The sequence below is a fragment of the Mastacembelus armatus genome, chromosome 11 (assembly GCF_900324485.2).
Source record: "Mastacembelus armatus chromosome 11, fMasArm1.2, whole genome shotgun sequence".
Lineage (NCBI taxonomy): Eukaryota > Metazoa > Chordata > Actinopteri > Synbranchiformes > Mastacembelidae > Mastacembelus > Mastacembelus armatus.
The window spans coordinates 2654142-2676394 of record NC_046643.1 but is presented as its reverse complement, the minus strand read 5'-3'; the positions used below and the strand labels follow the sequence as shown (position 1 = coordinate 2676394).

The following is a 22253-nucleotide window of genomic DNA, read 5'->3' as shown; positions in this document are numbered from 1 at the left end:
ACTCAAAATCAAAATGATGTTGAACAGCACTGAAATCCCCTTCCCCTACACTTTTCTGATGATGCTTGTAACTTTTTAAAATCAACAATTATGGACACTTCCCAACACAACTGCACAGGTGTAAAAGCATGAGGTGAGAAAGTATACATTCTTTAATTACAAGCTCTCTTTTTACTTTTTTTCATACAACTTCTTCTGTCACAGCACCATCAGTCTATCATGTCTTGTACCTCTCTATAGTGGCACACTCGAAACCTTCAAGTCTGCAAGTGTTGCCATGCAGACCAAGATGTATTCAGACAACAACAACTAGCTGGTTTGAAGCATACTGAACCATTTAGGACATAGCCGAGCACAGTCTGGTGAAGCTGAAGAATTGCTTGTTAACAGTAGGTCACAGCCATTCCATACATTGCTCATAAAAAAATGCCAGACAGTGTTGGCCTGCTGCAGCCTGTGCCATAAAGCACCATATTAAAGTACCATTACCTCAGACATGCCACCAACTACTCTGTATGCAGATACAACTGTGGACATCCGCCCCTGCACACACATACACACGCATGCCATCTTCACATTGGCAAATATAAAACAAACCCTTAAGTGCCTAGTCCTTGTGTGACTGCAGTTACAGTGCTGCTAAAGCAGTGGAATGACATGGAGAAACCCAACAGCACCACCAAGTGCAGGATCAATGTAAAGGTCTAAATGATAAAGTACATTGTGACATCTATTATAATATATTTAGGCTTAATACTGTACTTGTGTCTTGCCAGTAACATTCCACCATGCAGATGTTACACATTATTTTAAAACTGTTAAATAGTGGGAATATACCTCAAAACTGTTAACAAATATGAAGCAAGAACAGACCTTGATGGCCCTTTGAAGGTCATTAATTTGCCTTACAGATTGTATTATTGATGATTTGTTTGTATGCACTATTAAAACACAATAACAACTGAAAGGTTTTTACCAAACCTTGGATTTGTTCTATAGAGGAACTCTGTGCCAAAATCTAAACTGTATATCTTTACTAACTCATTTAATGTTATGTTTAGATGGTGGGTAGAGCACAAGTGTGTACAGACAGGTCTGTTTCACAGCAGACATCTTGACTTGTGATGGACAGTGTTGCTAATAAGATTAGCCATTATGGTGAGCCATGACGGTGTGACTGGGAGCCAGAATGAACATCACTAGGGCCCTAAAACTGAAGATCCTAAATGGAGCTGTCAGCTGTCATTTGATCATTTACACTTTGTCCCTGTTGATTGTCAAAATGTCTTCCACGAAATAAGGCCTATTTTAAAGGCTTCTGCAACAATTGTATGATGTAATTTTGGGCCATATTGATTCATTGAGATGCTTTAATTTCAATTGTGAAAAGCTACCTAGTGACTTATAGTCAACCTGGACCTTTCCAGTTTTGAAATACTGGTTGGTTTTCTGGGGTTCTGAGCACAATGGGTAAAGGGGAACATGTGCCAGGTTCCATTAGGGGTCCACAGATCACTTCTGGACCAAATAGTTCTAGGGCATAACCCCACTCAGGGACTGACCTGGGAAGTACAGACCTTAAGGGTCTTTTTTCTGTTTGCAGTCATGTTGCCAGTAGGAATGTTGAAGTAATGTAAGCTGGCTGATGGTTGGTATAGCGACATCATTTCTTTATGACATTCAACAATGACTATAGTGAAAATGTTCACCTTTTGCTTTGATCCATCAAGATCTCTATCATGTAGGCAGCTCAGACTCAGCATTGGTCCATGTTTTATTCCATATTAAAATCTGTTGGTTACACTACTAAAATAAAGTTTTAAATATTGGTGCTGCCTTGGCTTAAGTCTTCACTTCTAAACACTTCTAAGAACCATGAAAAGGTTTTGTCTAAAAGCACCTATTATTGCCTCTGAGCCCCATAGTGGTTAATTCAGCCTTAAAAGGCTCTGTATTATTAAGGCCTGTATGTGTGGTATAAAGTTCTACTTACACCTGCCATTTGACTAATTTTGAGATTTGTGATGACATCTAGTGTTCATTCCTGCTGTGCTTGAATATGCAGCACCATGAGACACAAAGTTTTAAAAAGATAAAAAAAAAAAAAAAGAAAGAAAAACACTTTTTGAAGGTGGTATTGAAATAGGCATTTCTAAGATTATATAATGTTTTGAAAATATTGCATATTTGTAATATGATACTAAATAATATTTGGACTATTATGAACTATTAATTTTACTTTTATTTTGTTATTATGGTTTGTCTTGTACAAATTAACCAAATCAGTGATGAATCATCAGGAATTCAGTACAAAAACAAACAGGGTGAGAAAAGAGAAAACCCATGACCACAGATTACTACACCCAGTGATCAAATAAATAACTGAGTGCAAAGATTGGTCCATTAAGCACTTTCTTTAGGAATCCATTTGCATGAATAATAAATACACTGTTCATTGAGTCTGCTACACTGAGCTTACAGTTTGAAGTAATGTTTCTGGAATATGCATACAGCATTCAGAATAAATGCAGGAATAATAATTCCTTAAAATATGTTTTTAAGAAACAGGTGGCAAATTATGATTTTTTTCCTAACATATAACCCTCAGAGGGATCTGTTGAAATGTAATGCTAACACACTAGCAAAAGAAACTGGTGCTAGTTGGCTTGATGTCTAATACAATCACTACCCCAGACCAAGTGTTTCCATATCTTGAAAAAAATCTAGATTGGTAAAGAACAGTCTTGTCATTTTTTTAGTACAAAAAGCTTAAACCAAGAGTTTAAAGAGTCTGATAAAGAATGACAACAGTTCCACCTCTGCGTATTATCTGTTACTCTCTGTGTGTAAATCATGGCTACTAAATAACAGTCAAGAGTACTGCTGCAGAATATTTGGGTTGCTGGACTCACCGCTGGTTGGAACTGCCCATTGATGCTTGCTGTGCGGAAAGGTGAGTTGGTGGAAAGACGCTTGTCCCACTCACTGGGCTGAGGGTCTGGTACTGACTCCATGAAACTCCTTTTCAGCTCACTGATGCTTGTGTGGTGCCGCATAATCTCAGTCTGGGTCTTATCCAGGTCCTTCAACAAGAATGTATCATCAGAACAGGTATGTAGCAGTAAAAGAATGACAGTAATGGGAAGAAGGATGAAAGAAGAAGAAGAAATGATATAAAAGCAAGAATGAAAGAAAATGAACAGCATAGCATCACACAATAAAAAAGGAAAAAAACAGCCAAAAATAAATAATCATCCAAACTGGAAACGAGGTTCTGCCAATCAATACACTGACAAAATATTCTTTAATATGCAGTGTGGAAACCCAGATCAGGCCTGTCTATTCCCAGTGACATGTTGAGGTTATGGAAGATGTTTTTTCAGACAAACCAGACTGCAATGGGAAGAATCATTATCAGTCTCCACTGACCCAGAGTCTCCACAGTATTTCAGCCAAGTATATTTATATTCATATTTCAGCCAAATATAGACATTTTATGCCATTTCTATGATAACACTTGGTAACCTATTTTTCAGAATGTTCAACTGAGTCGTGTACTGTCATGTGATAGTGGCCCCCAAAGAAACTACTGCATATTAAACAGATTAAATATTTCATAGGTGGCTGGCAGGCTTTACAGGTGGTAGGGAAAATTGGCAAACAGATATGGTACAGACACATGGGGTGGGGGGTGACATGTCACCTCTAGCTGAAAAAAAAAAAAAAACTATTATCCAAAAACTCAGTAGCTGCAGGGATTGCTAATAATTACCTGTGAGTGGATTCCCTTTACACTATATGTAATCTTTAATGCAGCTTTAAATGAGGAACTTCACCAATATGAATGTTATCAAGCTGTACTAAACACATCACCCCTCCCTCCTGAAATCATATAAATTCAGATGCACAAACCATCAAGGTACACAGTAGTGACAGACAGACAGCAAACACAGTATGAGCACTGTGAGGGAGGTATGTTCCCATGGTAAATGATTCAAATGAAAAGAGACTTAAAGAAACTATGAGGGCCACTGAGAAGAACAAGAAGTGCCCAGAATCTGACACATACATGTGAAAATCTCTGTTGTGAAAAGAGTCTATGGACAACATGGGAAAACAGCAGGCCAGGTACTGAAACGCCTTTGGCTTGTACACAGAAGATTCTCATTATTTGTGCATAACATACTATACATTCTTAATTCAAAACAATTCAAGTTATTTTAGTTCAAATTGATTTCTGGGGTTTTTGGTAAGGTTATGTCAATGCTTTGTCAAGGTTCCACTTACATTCATGCAAAAATCTATTACACCATTTTCCTATATTTTTATAGTAATATAGTGAATATGTAGCACATGTTTTTTGCATGGTTCTGGTCAACGAAGGATGATAAGCTCTCTATTACTGTAGAGTGAGTATCGAACAGCAAAAGTGCTGAGGTTGAACTTTCAGCAAATTAAAAGAAGACCAGGTAAGAACAGGGAAAGGTCTGGTTTTCCTTTATATTTTGAGGTGAAGAAGTACACAGATGGCCACAAATGGAGAATTTCAGGAATATTAAAGCCTTGGTGTGTTGTGAGTTGATTATATCTCGAACAGTTTCTCTTGTGTCGCTTATTTCAGCACCAGAGACCAAGCTACTGTATCAGTTTAAACCTATTTTCCCATATTCCCATATATTACATAAGATGAAAATGTGAAATGACACAGTGCCAAAGTGAAATGAAGCTACTTGCATGAGAATCAGAGAGGAAAATAGTGCATGCCAAGCCTTTTGGGTTAAGCTGAAAACAAGGCAAAGAATGAAAAGAAACAGAAACAGCAATAAAGAAAATCAATAAAAGATCCATGCAGAATGATGGCAAGCAGCCATAAGAGATATCTGAAGACTAAAGATACAAACCTCCAACATTAAATTGCTATGTCTGATATAAATAGTTTCACCCTCAAGTTTCTTAGCTTTTTTCTGTGGAAAATGAGGAAAGAAGTGGTTGGAATAAGATGATGGTAAATAATCGAGAATTTACTCAAACATTTGTACATTTGATTTGCAGTGGAATCCAATGAGCAGCACAGAACATTGCAATGTCATGAATCACAAATAATGAAAAAAAGCGTTTTGGGTTTGAAGAAACAAAGCATGGGATGCAGGTCCCAGTGTGCCCAGCTAAGCCCAGCTGAGACAGGTGGTGAGTTCAGCCACACATTTTGTGTATGACAAGCCAGACAGACACACACTCACTACAGTGAGTGAAAGTCACATGCTGTGCATGCAAAGGCTGCTGCAGTGCATTGTACAGGAGGATGAGCAGTGTATCTGCTTGTCTGCTGGATCGTTTTTTTGTTGTTTTTTTTTTTTTTTTTGTCAAGAGTCACATAAGGAATTTGCATATTTTAAAACATATTTTTTTACTTTTTGCTATTGCATGTGCAACCTAAAAAATTTGGCTTGGACTATTCAACTTACTAAAGGTTATCCCCAAACACACCATCACCTACAATAAGTCAAAAAAGTAATTAAAATATTTGTGGGTTTTGCACTGTACGCTGTAGTCTGACTAATATATTAGCATAACTGCAATTAGTTGCTTTTTGGCACAAATAAAGTGAAAGCTTTACAAAGCTTCATTCACCCATCAGCAGAAACCGTACAGCAGGATTTCTTCTCCCATACACAACATGAATCTTAAAAGTGATTGGGTCACTCCCATAAAAACATGTCTAATTTTGAAAGGTATGCACAATTAGGGCTGCAGCTGTACTAACAAATCATGGTCGTGACTGTCTTCAAACTACTCTTTTCACACAGCTTTGTATTTGCTGTATTTGTGTATTTTATAAAGGCTTGAAAATGTTTTGGCTGCAATATTATTATATAAAATAACTCAACATAAATTTCTAAGTGCTTGTCACTTAGTTTTAATTGGTGCATAACTTACTGAGTTATTAATGACAAGCATATGTGATCTTGCAGAGACTTGCTAATTACTTTTAGACACACACTAAAGAGCTTAAGAACTGGTAGGGCATATTGCTATGTGCACCACAGAAAAAAACAGCTGGCTTATATTCCATATTGCCTTATTGCAGAACTTAATAAGGGACTGACAATGAGCAAATAACTTTCACAGTGGATTAATTTCTCCATCCAATAGCATGCTCTTGTACATGTGACAAGACATGTACAAGCCTTCACAGGGGGACAAACAGCCAGAAATCAAGAGAACAAAGGACTTGATGTCTCTGCAATGGAAAAGAGAATTTTCATACAACAGAAAGCAAAAGATTCTATTGATGTACAAGTGGTGCGGGAATGAGGATGGCAGTCAGCAAGAACACCAGCTCAGGAGCATGCTAACCTTCCTAACTCGCACCATGTCCAGCTTTGTTTTGTCCTGAGGAGAATGCTGCTCCCCCATAAGAGGAAAGACACAGTTACTGTAATGACCCATTTCAATCTAATAGATTACAAATCACCTGCATAAAAACCATTTAACTGATCTAACACTTTCTTTGATAGTGACACTATGAACAACTGACTGACCCAATTTCACTAACCCTGCAACAGTGTTAAATAAAAAGAAAAAAAAATATTCAGACCCCTTCACTTTATTGTATTGAGTTAATTTATAAATAAGATACATTTTATACTTTTGCCCATCTGCACTCAATAACCCAATAATTTCTGCAAATGTATTAAAAATCCAAAACTGAAATCTCTCCCTACTCTGTCCTTTTTCACTGTTTGCTGTGGCACTCTGGTCAGGTGCATCATCTTTGCTATAATCCTCCCTGAGATGTGTCTGGATGTTTCCATGTAACGTGCCTTATGATGATTTCTTTATTGTGAATTTGTGCTATACAAATTACGCACTATACAAAATGAACTGAATTGAATACAAATTTCTTGAGGTCTACCTGTGGCAAACTGAACTGGGAAATTTTAGAAAAGTACACACCTGCCATGTGACCCACTAACTGTGTGCTTTGCCAGTTATGAATACCATATTCAGGTTTGGCTCCATCTTTATAAATGAGAGATTTCAGATTTTTAATACATTTTCTGAAATTTCATATGTATATATATACACACACTGCATAAACTTCACTGAGCACTTCAGCGTACCTGTTCAAATAAATGCAATCCAATACAACAGCTCTGCCATAACATTTATCTTTATGAAGCTCATAAGGTTTCAGTTTTTGGTGAAAAATAAATGTATAAATTCAATTGCAGTATATGTTTATTATTAAGGCCATAGTTAAAAGTGCTGGTGTACTGAACTACATTACAGTCGGTGCTCTCTGTTGCAATCCCCATTTCCATACAAGAGGATGCCAGCCAATTTCTGTTAACAATATTAACATACTGTATCCGAATACAGTTCTCTACCACACCACCTTCGACTATGACCTTAATAATAACCAATTTAGATTTGTGAATTGCTTATAAATATATTCTTAAATAATGTCCCTGTCTTGTTTCACATTTCCTGATTGAACATCATGCATCAAATGAACAAACCTGACTCTTTTTCTCTCTTTCCCAGTTGCCGGTGGTCACAGAGGGGGAGTGCCTCCGTTCTCTCCTGGCCACTGTCTGGTAGCACAGATAATGCTCACACATCATTATCTTTTTTTTTTTAACTCTTTAAACTAGACTGGACACATAGGGCATTCATCATGTACATATGGGATAACCGTATGCTTTCATCACTTAATTGTTTATTCAACCATTAGGTCCATCGACCAAACACTGTATTTGTTTAAAAACTTTTTTTCTCTGGCCTCTGATTGTAAGTGCCCTGTAACCTCCTCTCTTCTGTCCAACAATAAACAGAGTGTTGTACATAAAACAGATTGTGAGTGTGTCCTTTACCTTAATTTCTGGAGTGGACTCTGGTCTGGGGCTGCGGCTCTTGGTGTGCTCAGCTCCCTGACTCTCTGCCTTTACCTCTGCCTTCCTGTCTGCAGAGCGGTGGCTTTTAGGTGTGTAGCCATCGCGGTGGTCAGAGCAAGGCAGCGTGGGTAGCAGCGGTGACAAGTTTGCTTCCCCAGGAGATACTGGTGACATAACAGGGGCACTGACAGGGCGAGTGGATTTGTTGTCAGGAGTGGACACCATGGCTAGATTAAAAATGAGGAAAAAAGAACATGTTTTTACTAATGTGGTGTCTGAGCTCTACAACCTATCTCCCCACCAGGTTTTTCAATAACATTTTTGACTCAATTGGACCCTGGGTTACCAAAATATTTAACATTTCACTTTCGACTGATGTTTTCCCTAGCTCTTTTAAACACACAGTTGTGGAACCAACACTTAAAAAACCTAGTTTTGACCCAACCGAACCAAGAAATTTTAGGCCAATATCTCAGCTCCCCTATATGTCCATAATCCTAGAAAAGGTGGTATCTAAACAACTTACATCCTAACATAACATTTACAACATCTTCCAGTCTCGTTTATGCAAAAACCACTCCACTGAAACAGCACTACTTAAAGTGTCCAATCACATTGTGATGTCAGCTGACTCACACAGTCCTAGTCCTGTTAGATCTCTCCTCGGTCTTTGACACAGTCGACCATCATATCATGATAAATAGACTGCATCATCTGGTTGGAATATCTGGACACACTTTACAGTGGTTCAGTGTTTTCACAAACCAGTTTATGTCTGAGTGCGCAAATCTGCCACGTGGAGTTCCCCAGGGTTCAGTTTTGGGACCAATCCTGGTTTGTTGTATGTCATCCCCTTAGGGAAGACAATTCAGCAGTTCAGCAGTGTCTCCTACCATCTTTGCTGATGATATTCAGCTGTACTAATCCTTTATGAACTCTAGGACGAGAATCAGTGTTACCTGTTGAGAATAAATCAGTGGTTAGGTGAAAACTACCTACACCTAAATTCAGACAAAACTGAAACGCTTATCATTTCCCCAGACAGTGCCATTCCAGGGATTAAACAGAATTTGGGTGATATGAGCCATTCTGTGAAACCAAGCCTTAGTACTTCAGGAGTCATTTTTGATAAAGCAATGTCCCTGGAACTTCACTCAGAACAACTGCTAAGGAATTCCTTTTTTCAACTGAGAAACATCTAAAAACTCAGAACAGTGGTGTCTAAAGTTGAATGGGAGATGATAATCCATGCCTCACATCATGTTTAGACTACTGTAACAGTCTGTTCACATGTCTAAACCACAAAAGAGTTGGCTCGTCTGCAGGTTGTTCAGAACTCTGCTGTGAGGCTTCTGACCTGCACAAAGAGAACAGCACAGGTAACACCTGTCTTAAAGTCCCTTCATTGGCTTCCAGTTTCTCATTGAATAAACTTCAAAATTCTGGCCTTGACTTTCAGAGCCCTACATGGGCAGGCCCCTCCTTATATCATGGACCTGATTCAACCCTGTATCACTTCCCGCAGTCTGAGATTACTAGATCGGAACCTGTTAATGGTCCCTCACACTCGGTATAGGACTCGAGGAGAGAGATCCTTTTAGTCGTGCACAGACTCTGGAATCACCAACTCTTTACTTTACTTTTAAGAAGCAACTTATTCCTATAAGCTTTCTAGCTAGACAGAGGCCTGTTTGTTGTACAATGTATTTTATCATGTCTATTTTATTGTGAAGCACTTTGTGACTGCTGTCAGGGAAAGGTAATTTTACTTACTTTCCACTGGATGTATCATGGATGAATAAACTACATTTTAGAATCCCTAGTCATACTTTCATTGTGGTGAAAATATCTCAAAAGTAATGCAAAAGTAGTGTAACACATCATCAGAGACAGTAATATTGTTTGTGCATTACATTTTGGAAATTACCCAATTCTGGCTGTCTGTAAGCTCAGCCCCTGACACAATACAAGATTCAAAAAGTGAACAGTGAATAGAGGAGATTCCACCCACAGTGTCAAAGTGAGGACTGTTTTAAAGCACTGATTCTTGAGTGTTTGGGCAAAACATGTCTTACATAGAAAACTCATTTTTATGATTACAACCAAGAAATAGAGTATAATGAAAAATAGACATACAGAGTTAAATTTAAACGAATTGTGTATATCCATGTTATTATACAGTTTTAATTGAATTTGTTACTGTTTGTTCTCTAGTTAGAAATTACATGTTCTTGTACCTGTCCTACATGAGGTAATACAAAACTGCCCAAAAAACCTTTTAAAAACTCTAAAAAAAATAATGTAATATTAATAATGAAAAGAAATATAATAGGTATAAATGCATTAAACAATACACAAAGTGAAGTTTAAACAATATTTTCTGTAAAAATAAACCTACCAAAGTTGTTTCCTCACTTTCTGTTAATCCACTAAATCAGGGAATAGTACTGTATCCAAGAGGACGCCTTTTCCACTGCCCTATGTTTGATGAATGCAGCAGTACTTCATATGCTCTGGTAAAATTTTGTTTTTTTATATATTTTAGATAAACAATGTTGCTATCACTGTGGTCACAGCTTTAATATGTCAACACCGTCTCCCCAGTAATGATAATTTTGTTAAAAATTGCAGATTGAATTGAGACATTTCAGTGAGTTCATTTAGGTAGCTAGCAACTAAGGAAAAACTAAATGGCTGCAGTGTACAATCATTTATTTTGCATGGGGGGGAAAAACTGTTTTGTCAACACTGTCGTGTTTTATTTGTCATTGACAAATCCACCTATAACCTCTTAAATAATAATATCATTATTATTTGTGAACACTAAAATATTTCAATGTTATTTCATGTTCACTACACACTCAAATATATGTATAGCCTGATTTACATTATTTAGCCTTTTATTATAACATGCTCTTTAACATGCTAGAGTACGGACAAGGTGTACTCTGCTTTAGATTGTACAGCTTTTAAATCATATAATTATATATGAAATAAGAACCATGGCCTTGGACTTGGACGTGCTGATTCTCATCCCAGCCGCTTCACACTTGGTTGCAAACCGCCCCAGTGCACGCTGAAGGTCCTGGCTCAATGGAGCCAACAGGACAACATCATCTGTAAAACAAGAGATGAAATCCTGTGGTCCCCGAACTGGACTCCCTCTGGCCCTTGGCTGCGCCTAGAAATTCTGTCCATAAAAATAGTGAACAGAACCGGTGACAAAGGTCTGACTTACTGGCGGCAATGCTAACCAAGCTCCTGCTCTGGTTGTTCAGAGATACATAGCCCTTAACAAAGAGCCCCAGACCCCATACTCCCAGAGCACCTCCCACAGGATGTCATGATGGACGCAGTTGAATGCCTTCTCCAAGTCCTCAAAACACGTATGAAATGGTTGGGCAAACTCCCACGAACCCTCGAGCACCCTGAAGAGGGTATAGAGGTGCCCCAGTGTTCCACAACTGCGATGAAAACTGCATTGTTCCTCGTGGATCCAAGGTTCTACCATCGGCCGGATCCTCCTCTCCAGCACCCTGGCATAGACCTTTGCAGGGAGGCTGAGGAGCGTGATCCCTGGAACACACCCTTCTTGAAAAGAGGGACCACTATCCCCGTCTGCCAATCCAAGGATACTGTCCCCAGTCGATACGCGATGTTGCAGAGGCGTGTCAACCATGACAGCCCAACAGCATCCAGAGACTTGCAATACTCAGGGCGGATCTCATCCACCCCCGTTGCCTTGCCACCGAGGAGCTGCCAAACTACCTCAGTGACTTCAAGCTTGGGTGACTCCTCAGCCTCTGCTTCCTCTATGGAAGGCACATCAAAGTATTCCTTCCACCGTCTGACATTATCCCCAGTCAAGGTCAGCAGCTCCCTGCCTCTACTGTAAACAGTGTTAGCAGAGCACTGCTTCCCCCCTCCTGAGGCACCTCCAAGTCCGAGGCCATGGTTCTCAACTGGAAACAGGTGGCTTGCCATCCCCAGGTCAGGGGAGAGACCCTGCCTCAGGTGGAGGAGTTTAAGTATCTTGGGATCTTGTTCACGAGTGAGGGAAGGACGGAGCGTGAGATTGTCAGGAGGATCGGTGCATCAGCAGCAGCAATGTGGTCGATGTACCGGTCCGCTGTGGTGAAGAAGGAGCTGTGCCTAAAGGCGAAGTTCTCTATTTACCGGTCAATCTACGTTACGACTCTCACCTATGGTCATGAGCTATAGGTCATGACCAAAAGGACCAAAGAAGATCTCAGATACAAGCGGCTGAAATGAGCTTCCTTCGCAGGGTGGCCGGGTGCTCCCTTAGAGATAAGGTGAGGAGCTTGGTCACTCGGGAGGAACTCAGAGTAGAGCTGCTGCTCCTCCATATCAAGAGGAGCCAGCTGAGGTGGCTCAGACATCTGTTCTGGATGACCTCTGGACGCCTCCGTAGGGAGGTGTTCCAGGCATGCCCCACTGGGAGGAGGCCCCAGGGAAGACCCAGGACACGCTGGAGGGACTATGTCTCATGGTTGGCCTGGGAACGCCTCAGTATTCCCCGGACGAGCTGGAGAAAGTGTCCAGGGAAAGGGAAGTCTGGGAATCCATCCCTGCTTAGGCTACTGCCCCCGCGACCCAGCCCCGGATGAGAGAAAGAAGATGGATGGATGGATATATGAAATGAATAATTTTAAACCATAAATGCTTTAACTATACTAAACCAAACAAAATCAAGTTCCAGATTCTCGTTAGAATTCAAATACATTTTTCATATTACTTTCATTACAGATTAAACATATTGCAATAGCATTTTGAAAGAAAGATAGCCTAGCATTTTACAATGTCAGGTGACTTTTTAAAATTTTGGTACTAAGTTGCCTGCAATGTTCTCCTCAAGTCTGTAACAATTCGACGCTCACTGTTTGGATATTTAATCACCTTCAACTAACAAAAACGCATATCCTCCAGCATCTCTGAACAAGACTACTAGTCCCATGTTGAAAATGAACACTACATCCTCAATAATCTGACTTGGAATTCACAGTAAATTGTTACAAACTCAACTTACTAAAATTACTACTACAAAGTACTGTTCTTGATATAAGCAACCTTCCTTTCCAAGGCACAAATCTGAAATCCAATCAGTGTTTGGTGGTGGTCATGTGAGCTCAGACCAATCAAACGCCGAAGCTGGCTATGTTTACAGATCAATCAGAAAACAGCACGCTTAAGGTGGCAAGAGATAAAACTACTGAACAGAACAGGAGGCGTTGGCACAATATCGGTATTGTGTCATGTCTGGACTATTTGAACAGAGTATAGAAATTATGTTCCCCTATACAAATAGCTGTTTGTACCTCTGTGTGTACAAAGTTATCCTGACACCTAAATAATGATGTGAAACTCACTATAAAGCATCATAAAACCATGTGGACCTGCAGATTAAAGTGATAATTTTTTGAGAACTTCCAAATTTCTACAACAAATACAGTAGTAAACATACTGGAATGTCAGATTAGTATGGATTATGCTGAGGTCACAACAAAGAAAGCTACTGCGTTGGGAGGCCCTTACAATATGTTTCCATTGTATGGTGATTACCTAATGTTTTTACATATAAATTATGTACCTGTATGTGTGAACACACATTAAGGCTTCCTGAAGAGCCACAGTCTTCACTAAAGGTCAGATGGAGTGTAAATTTTGTTGTAAGTGTCTAACAGTCTAAACCATACAATTTTGTCTGAGCCTGGTGAGTTCAGGAGAGAGAAAAAGATTGTGTCCTGCTCCAATCCTTTCACCCACCTCATCATAACATAGACATTGTTTCCTTGCTAAGCCCCAGAATGGATGTGTGCTAGCAGTTACATGTAGGTTGGTGGATAGCATACAACACCCACTATAAACCTATACATAAGAGTCAGGAAGCAGACAGATGCCCCCTTGACTCAAATCAAAGCAACTTATACTGCTAAAGCCTCGTTATTAGTTATTGCTGAAAATTAATATGGATTTCTTTTTTTTACAGTGCAGTCATATCAGGATTTGCTTCATAGACACTATGTACAAGAAAGGGCAGCAGAGTGGTCTGTAACTCTTTCACTGTACAGAGATAGAGCTTGTGAGTGCAGTATTAAGACAGACTTGTCGTTTATACACATACAATACACACACAGCACAAACAGCAGGTGGAACTGTGTACCTCCATCCAGGCTGCGGGAGTTCCTCTTGCTGGAAGAACGCTGGAACAGAGGAGCTGGTCTGTCAATCAGAGAGCTTGCCTGTCTTGTCTGAGCCTGAGTCCGACCACTGTAGCGAAACTTGGAGCCCAATGCCAGGAACTTTCTAGGAGTGGTGGCCATCTCAGCAGAGGTCAGCCTGCAGACAATAAACATTGGTACAAATCTTTGGAGTTACACATCATCCATATTTAGAATACACAGTTCCGTCAAATAAAATACTGCACAATAATGTGAATTAAACTAACTTAAATCATAGCCCACCTGAAGAATGTGTGATGTTCTACACACACTTTCCATAATTTCTTGGCTGCCTTGTAATTCGGTAGTTTGAAGCCAATTGCACTCTCATACAGTTCCACCTGTTGTGTGTACAACAAAAACCTGCTAGAAACACAGCTAATAGCGCCTTCAATGTGGCATGTTTAAGACTTAGGGAGAGTTTGATGTGTTAAACAATGAACAACAGATTTTACAGTTGAATAATGTTTGTTGATACTGCATATGAATACACTCTGTACCTCAGATGGTCTTATTTTGATAAAGAAGCTGCTGCGTTTGTATGAGACTTTGAGGACTTTGGGCCAAGGGAAACGATTGATCCTCAGTTTGTCCTTGTAAACCATCAGGCCACTGGAGCAAACCCCCAGTGTAATGTCAACACCATCCAGATCCTGACAAAGATAACCAGAGATACACAACCAGTTCCATTATCTAGCAACAAGGGTTTGGGGAGATGACAGGTTAATATATTCCCTCCCTGGACTAGCACATTATGGCTGCTGTACCTTCAAAATGCCTGATCTGAACTGAATTTCTCACTTTTTGTTACTTAAAACTTAAACCTATCACATGTAACTTTAATTTTATTTGTACAAATATGCTTAAGCCCATACCTACACACTACCACCAGCTTGAGTCCCAGATTTTGTATATTTTTGTAAGTTGATATAAATTTTACTTGCAAATGTTGTGGATTTGATAAAGGTTTCAAAAGGATTAAGGTTCTTTAAGCTGATTTGATACTGGATTTAAATTCTATAAAATGCTAAAACCACAGTCATAATAGGTTGTTGTACTGGAGACTACCTAAAGAACTGATCACATTTTAATAATTGTAATTTACACTAATTTTAAATTTGAATGTTGAAATGTTCACTACTGTATGTACTACTGGTAAGGGTGATCCATGAAAGCAGAAAGGTTGCATTTTAATATGCAGCCATTTTTTTATCTTGCAGTTTCCTTGAACTTTTCACCAGCATCCACAGGGGGGGAGTATAGTCCTCTAAAGGTTACTCATTCCATATTTGGTTTAAATCCCTGCTCCAAAGCAAACAGATTGACCTGATTTCTGCTGTTAAACCTGATCAACCATGCACACTTCTGTGATGCATAATAATACTAACAGACAGATCTGCAAACACATTGTGCCTTACATTTCTTTTTAACACCAATGCCATTTCTTTTCTTGGAGCACTGGAAGGCATTAGTGTACTGCTGGTTTAAATTGATCTATGAAGGATTTTTGAGTCACAGTTGCCATTGAAAACACCTGAGCACCTTTTCAAGCATTTAATACTTAAAAGCAACTGAGTAGTTGTGGTAGGTATCTTTGTTCACCTTGGCCTGGTGGAGGTCCACTCCATACATTGAGAGTTTCTTGGCATTCTCCAGGAACATCAGGTCTGCCTGGGCTGGATTCATTGACCTGCCATACCAGCACATCACCAAAGCAGGAATCCAATACCATAGTTACTGCGACTTTCTAAATTCAAAAATAATTACCTTACAAAGTAACATCATTAGTACATTTTCTTAAGGCAACACTATGTAGTTTTTGACCTTAAAATAATGTCACTGAAAATGATTTCAGTGGTAGATCAACTCTTAACCGGATGGATTCTACTGCTGCTGCAGCCTCAGCACATCAGCAACAGCACTATGCAACTTCAGGTAGGATCACTCAGAGTGCAACCTGCTTTACGGCAAACGTTACATGTTTTAGTCGTAGCCTGGGTGGAGTTAGCCAACAACGAACTATAAGATGAAATGATCTAACATGGAATTCTCAAAACTGGCAGAGCCAGTGAAGAAACCAAAGAGGGTTTTGTTGGAGGAAGTGAAGAAACGAAAGAAAGAGAATGATTGGGCACGAATCAATATTCGTCGGTTCCGTCAACTTAGTCAACAAATTCACGTGTATTGTGCTGCCCATGGAGAAGCTTAGTATTTATGACACTGGTAACAGACAAATGCACTTCTCAGCCCGATGGGGTAAACTGTGACCAAAAATTACATAGTGTTGCTTTCAGCTACTTAAATTTAATTTGTAGTTAATATTTAGGTACTTTTACTCACTGGGTAAAATCTAGAATGTGTGCTCCTGGACTCAGTAGGTTTGACTTGTACACTTAACACTTAAGTACACTAAGTACACTTAACCTGAAAACTTATTCCACCACTGGTTGACTTGTTCTGACCTGTATGTACGGTGCAGCTCCATCATTTTGTCCTCCAGCTCTTTGGTTTGACCCTGTACCATTTTCATGTCTTTAGCGTATTCAGTGCCGTGCACCTCAGGGTCGTACTCGCCCAGCTCCGACTGCAGGGCATAGGAGCCCAGCAAGGCCAGGGTGACAAAGGAACAGGGAAGACGACCCTGCAAGATGTCCTTCCGCAGCTGGAGACACAGGTAGTACCTTCAATGCACAAACAAAAATCATATGTAGCTCTGGTTTCATGATAATAAATAACTGTATATTCAGTTGTTATGTTTCCATTTTGGGACTTCCTGCCAGGGACCTATATTTTGTGTTCAGTTCCTTTTTTCCCTGTACTGGTCCCCGGCAGCTTTATGTTAATCAACCATAATTATGTTCACCAGTTCTTACCCTGCCTTTTGTTTGCCCTCTATAAAGACTCTCTAGACCTCTCATTTATGTTTGCAGGAGCATTAAGACTTGTCTTCAGTGGTAGTGGATACTAGAGTGATCTTTGTTTATATTTTTTTCTGAGCCCTGGTAATCCCAGGAGGAAATAAAATATACTTTCTTGTCTTGCACTTGGGTCCTACGCCTCTCCTTCACTCATCTCCTTCTCCAGCACACCACTGCATCATAACAACAGTATGGGTGTCTCTACTGCAGATTGTTTTATCTAAGTGCTAGACAAAACTTTTAATCAACTGTCATTTGCAGTTTGACATTTACAATATGATTCCAATATTGGTCAGCACTGTCGCCTCACAGCAAGGAGATTCTGGGTTTGAAGCTGATTCAAACCTGGGATTTTAATATTCTCCTCATTCCTGTATGGGTTTTCTCTGGGTACTCCTGCTTCCTCCCATAGTCCAAACCCAAGGGCAAGACACTGAACCCCAAGTTGCCCCCAGGGATTGTGCAAGTGATTGTGTGTGAATGGGTGAATAGGCAAACAGTGTAAAAGCGCCTGAGTGTAGAAAAGCACTCTACAAGTATAAGGCCATACCTTGTTATGTCTTCAGACAGTTGGGCTGGGTCCGGTGGATAGAATTTCACATTGAAGGTGAAATTATAGTTGCCACCTCAAGAAAGCAAAGGGTGTGATGAAATAACTATAAACGTGTAACAAAAGCAAATGAGAACAGAGGTTGTATTTGTGGGTAAAGTTGAGCTCACCTACAACCTGCCTGCGGATCTCCTTGGTTAGGTCCATCCAAATCTAATAGCACAGATTTAACACAGACATTTAATATTATTAAACAGTGTTTAATGTCAGAGGTCCTTCAGCATGGAAATGCATAAGGTCAATTTAACTACCAAGGTATAAAGAGCTTCCATTTTCTTATCTTAATGAAACACGGAGGTTGTGATTGTTAAAATGACCTAGTGACAGTTAGAATCCAGCACACCTTCATGGTGGGAGTCTCCCAGATGGCCAGGCCATAATAGTCTTTCTCCAGGAGGTTGAGGTGGTCACACACCTTAATGAACAGCTCCTGGCCTTTGGCATGTTTCTGACAAAATGAGGAAAACTTTAAATAAGTACATAGTACATAAAGGAACACTTAATAATTAAATAATCTATCTATGCATATAGCTTTGCATTTTCCAATGTCTCTGTTTTCACCTGTGGGTGATTAGTTGGTTCATGTATATATACTTGCCTTTATCAATTCCTCATCTGTGTTACTGTGAGTTGTACGCCGTTACCACTGTGTCTGTGTTTTTTCCTGAGATTTTCACCGATTGCAGTCCATGCTTCTTGTTTTTGTTTCAATTCTGGGTTTTTTTTCAGACCTTTGTGTTTTTTAATTAAATTCAATTCCATGTAATGTATTTGTATAGTGCCAAATAACAATACAATAATTTCAAGTCACTTTACAAAAAAAAACCAAACAGAAACCCAACAAATCCCTTATGAGGAAGCACTTTTGCCTGCAGTTTTTTTTTTTTTTCTGAGCTAGTTCATGGTTCAGGTTTTTTTAGTCTGTTTCATGGCCTGAGTTTTGCAGGAAAGATATGATGTTACAAAGGGGATGACCTGATGATGAGTCTTGCTAATGTTTTGAATTGTATGCAACACATTACAAGTTTGGAGAGAGGGGGTATATGACAGCAGGAGATAATAGTCAGGAAACTTTTGTGTATAGTAAGGTTCACTTCCACAGTCTGATATAATAGACCTTCCCCAGGGTATATACTAACTTCAGTACTTACTGTATTATTATACTTTTGAATAATGTGGCTGCACGTATTAAAATAAAATCATTTAACCAAGTAAGATTTCATTTTTCTTTTGTGGCTGTGTGATGTATGAAAACATTTAATTTAAAAAGGCTCTTACATCCAGCTCACACTCATAGACAGTGTTATCCAGTAGGGTGATTTTGAGCTGCATGGTCTTGGGTCGGCGGGGAGCTCTGGGAGCTTTGGCCTCCTTTTCAGTTGCCTTTTCTTTCTCTCCCTTGCCTCCTCTTTCAGGAACTGACTCCTTTTCGTTGTCCTCCTTCTCTTTCTCCTCCTCCTCCTCTTTCTCCTCCTCTTTCTCCTCCTCTTTCTCCTCCTCTTTCTCCAGGTCAGCGTCCTCTCCTTTCTCCCTGTTGTGCTTGTTGTTCTTTCCACCCTCCTCCTCAGCTTCTTTCTTCTCTACCTGGACAGCCTGACAAAGACAAAGTGTTTACAAAGCACTCTGCACTCTCTTAAAGTACAAATTGATTTCCTACAGTAGGCAGATTTATCCCAACTTGATCTGTTTATAGTCAAATCAGCCAGGTCTCCCATTGTACATCTCTCCCTCACCCATATAGTTCATTGACACAGCCCATCCAGTGGCTGCATTGATCAGGGATCAGATAAATTACACATTATACCTTCTGCTGATATCCCCACAACCGCTGTCTTTCAGTGTCTAGTACAGACCCTGCAGAGTGTACTTTTACTGACTTCTACAGATTGCTTATTGAATAAAGTTATACTTAAGCGTAAGACTACATATGCAGGGCCTCAAACCACCTACAATACAGGTATATCTGCATAGTTTCAAGACCAGGGTTTTATTTTTGGCCTCCTTATTTCAAGGAAAATTTAAGCAATCAGGATGCACCTAACCACAACCAACTAACTCTAGTTGGCAGAGGAGATGTTCCAGTTTTTCATTTTTAATACAACTACAAAAGTTACCAAAAACGTATTACTTTGATATTATGGGTTATTGAGAGTGAAGTGAGTACAGTATTACAGTTACATTAAAACTAAATTATGTGGTAACCATGGAAAAAGTTACATTAGAGCTCTAATCTAGACAGAGACACACAGTGTGCAGCTGACCTGAGCCTCAGCGCTGTTTACTGAGTGCTGATCCAGGGCGACCTCTGCTTCTGTTCTCAGTTCTGGTTCTGGGTCAGCAATAGGGGCTTTAGCTTCTTCTTCTTCCTTGTCGTCCTTCTCCCCTCCCTCACTTTCAGACTGCGATCGCCTCTTCAGGAAGGATGAGAAGAGGCGGGAGAGACCACGGCCGGCAGAGTTGCGGTTGCGAGGCCGGAGCTGCTCCTCCTCTGGTGAGGGCGGCCCAGCGTCCTGGCCAACTTCTTCCTGCTGCCTCGGCTTCTTCTGGTGACTCTCTGCCTCGTCTGTTGTCATGGCAATCACTGTGGAGATTAATGAAAAAAAAAAATCAAGTTAGAGACGAGAAACTGCCGATTTGACTTTGGCTTTAAAGGGGAACCCCAGATATTGCAAGTGTGTCAGAACTACAAATTTGGAAGATTCACACAGCAGAGATTAATAATAGAGTTGTCAAACCTAAAGCAGCAGATGCTAAGATATGTTGGCTTATATCTCCAGTGTAAGTTGAACTCTAAAAGTACCAGATCCATCCAAATCATAGAAATCCAGATGCATTTCCAATAAGGCAACTTAAGGGTGTATTTTCTTAAACCCATTCTTTTATAGTAAACATCGTTGCCTTTATAACTCAATATCCACAGTTCATAGCACATTCTACCCAAGTTTCCCACCCAAAGCAGAAATTATTTTCTTAGTCCATATAAGCCAGAAAAAGATTACATCTTTCTTTCAGCAGTCATTCAAATTTTGTTACATGTGCAATACAGTAAGCATTACTGAAATTTTTTCTGTGGAACAAGCATAGAATATCAGCAGCATGCCTCATCTTGTTTCAACTACAAATCTCTCCTTCACAGATTTTTCATACAGATAGTTTATGTAAAATCTTCCAGTTAAACGTGATTTGACAAGCAGAACCTCTGTGATACCTGATTTTTTTAAGCTTGTCAAAAATAACTTCCATAGCAGAAAAGGCATATAAAAATTGACTTGGAATGGAACTTCTAGAATTGCCTCCATAATATCACACTGTGAATAAAAATGTCTCTGAATTAAACGCCACTCTGAGCCACAGGGTCAGTTGTTTCACACTAGGTTTCTCCCTAATGAATTTGTTGCCACAAGATTAAAAACTACAATCTTTCACTTGGTGCTTATGACAACACTAAACTCTGAGGACTACTGGGATTCCCCTCTGATAAAACACACACCATCTTGTCTGCCTGTCATAACACTTTATTTTCTCCATCATCCCCTCCCCCCAGCAACCGGGGTTGGCGGTGGTTAATATGGCCATATGAAGCTGCCTGCACACAGCCACATCATTTCAGCAGTAACAGTGGGCGGCTGCACGAGCTGCATCCACTGGCAGCTGAAACACCACAACAGTCAGAAATGTTGTTGCTGTGGCAACAACAATCATGTCAGAGAGGAACACTAAAGAAAGAAGAGAGTACAATGTATGAAAAATTGCACACCACTAAGCTGCTTTATTAAAAATCTTGCAGCGATAAAAGGTAATCATGGAGCTGCTATGGCTGGTGAAATTGTTTCAGTAATACAATGCCACAACAATATTTTTTTGATATGTTAGTTTGACAAATATAAAATATTGAGAGTGAAGATGCAAGAGATGTCAAGGCTAGTGGAATCTAAGTGCACTTATTTGTTTATTTGAAAATTTTTATTTATGGTAGTACAGTGGTGTCATACTGTCCCCCATAATGAGAAAGTCCTGGGTATGAACTCATGGTTGGCCTGAGACCTTTCTGTGTGGAGTTTGCATATTCTCCCTCTGCCTACACAGGTTCTATTTCATCCTTTCTGACCGCCAGAGGGCGGTGCTGCAAGCACTGAATGTTCCCTTCGCGCATGTGAAGTTCGAGTAATTATATCAACAAAGTCACGTGTGACCCTGGATGACCCCCAGAGGTGATATATTCCGGCGTCATCCAAGGCTCTGTTCCTCTTTTCTTCTCGCGCGCGGTTCGCATGGTGGCCACACTCCTTACCAGTTGCTGGGAGCTCCGTGACCCCAGTGGTCGGAGAAGCGGGATTCCGCCCTCCAGGGGCTGCGACTGTGGATCCGGGATTTTCCCGCTGATACATTACCCAGGAGGTAATAATTGTGCACTTTTTCGCTGTGGGTGTACCACAGCAGAAAAAGTTGTTTTCTGTTTGGAGTGCCTAATTTGTTGGTGACGGTAGCGGTCGCGCTCCCCTCTCCCATTTTTTCGGCAATGGACGCATTGTTTGTTTGCCTCGGGGAAAACGCCGTAGTTATTTTTCGTAGAAGTAATTTGAGTACT

At 40.0% G+C, this 22253-nt stretch overlaps 1 protein-coding gene across 1 annotated transcript in view; it reads right to left on the bottom strand.

The window, feature by feature from the left end:
• The window catches only part of epb41a (erythrocyte membrane protein band 4.1a), a 46213-nt gene extending 25975 nt beyond the window's left edge, over positions 1-20238 (bottom strand). Inside the window, exons 1-15 of the mRNA XM_026300241.1 lie at positions 19927-20238; positions 18944-19258; positions 18009-18113; positions 17776-17818; positions 17606-17681; positions 16600-16818; positions 15740-15827; positions 14638-14790; positions 14381-14478; positions 14080-14255; positions 7878-8125; positions 7524-7598; positions 6358-6405; positions 4902-4964; positions 2926-3083 (exon numbers count right to left, since the gene is read on the bottom strand). Coding sequence (XP_026156026.1) covers positions 2926-3083; positions 4902-4964; positions 6358-6405; positions 7524-7598; positions 7878-8125; positions 14080-14255; positions 14381-14478; positions 14638-14790; positions 15740-15827; positions 16600-16818; positions 17606-17681; positions 17776-17818; positions 18009-18113; positions 18944-19258; positions 19927-20238 — 2177 coding nt within the window. The remainder of the gene's footprint in view (positions 1-2925; positions 3084-4901; positions 4965-6357; positions 6406-7523; positions 7599-7877; positions 8126-14079; positions 14256-14380; positions 14479-14637; positions 14791-15739; positions 15828-16599; positions 16819-17605; positions 17682-17775; positions 17819-18008; positions 18114-18943; positions 19259-19926) is intronic.
• Between the last annotated feature and the right edge of the window lie 2015 nt (positions 20239-22253).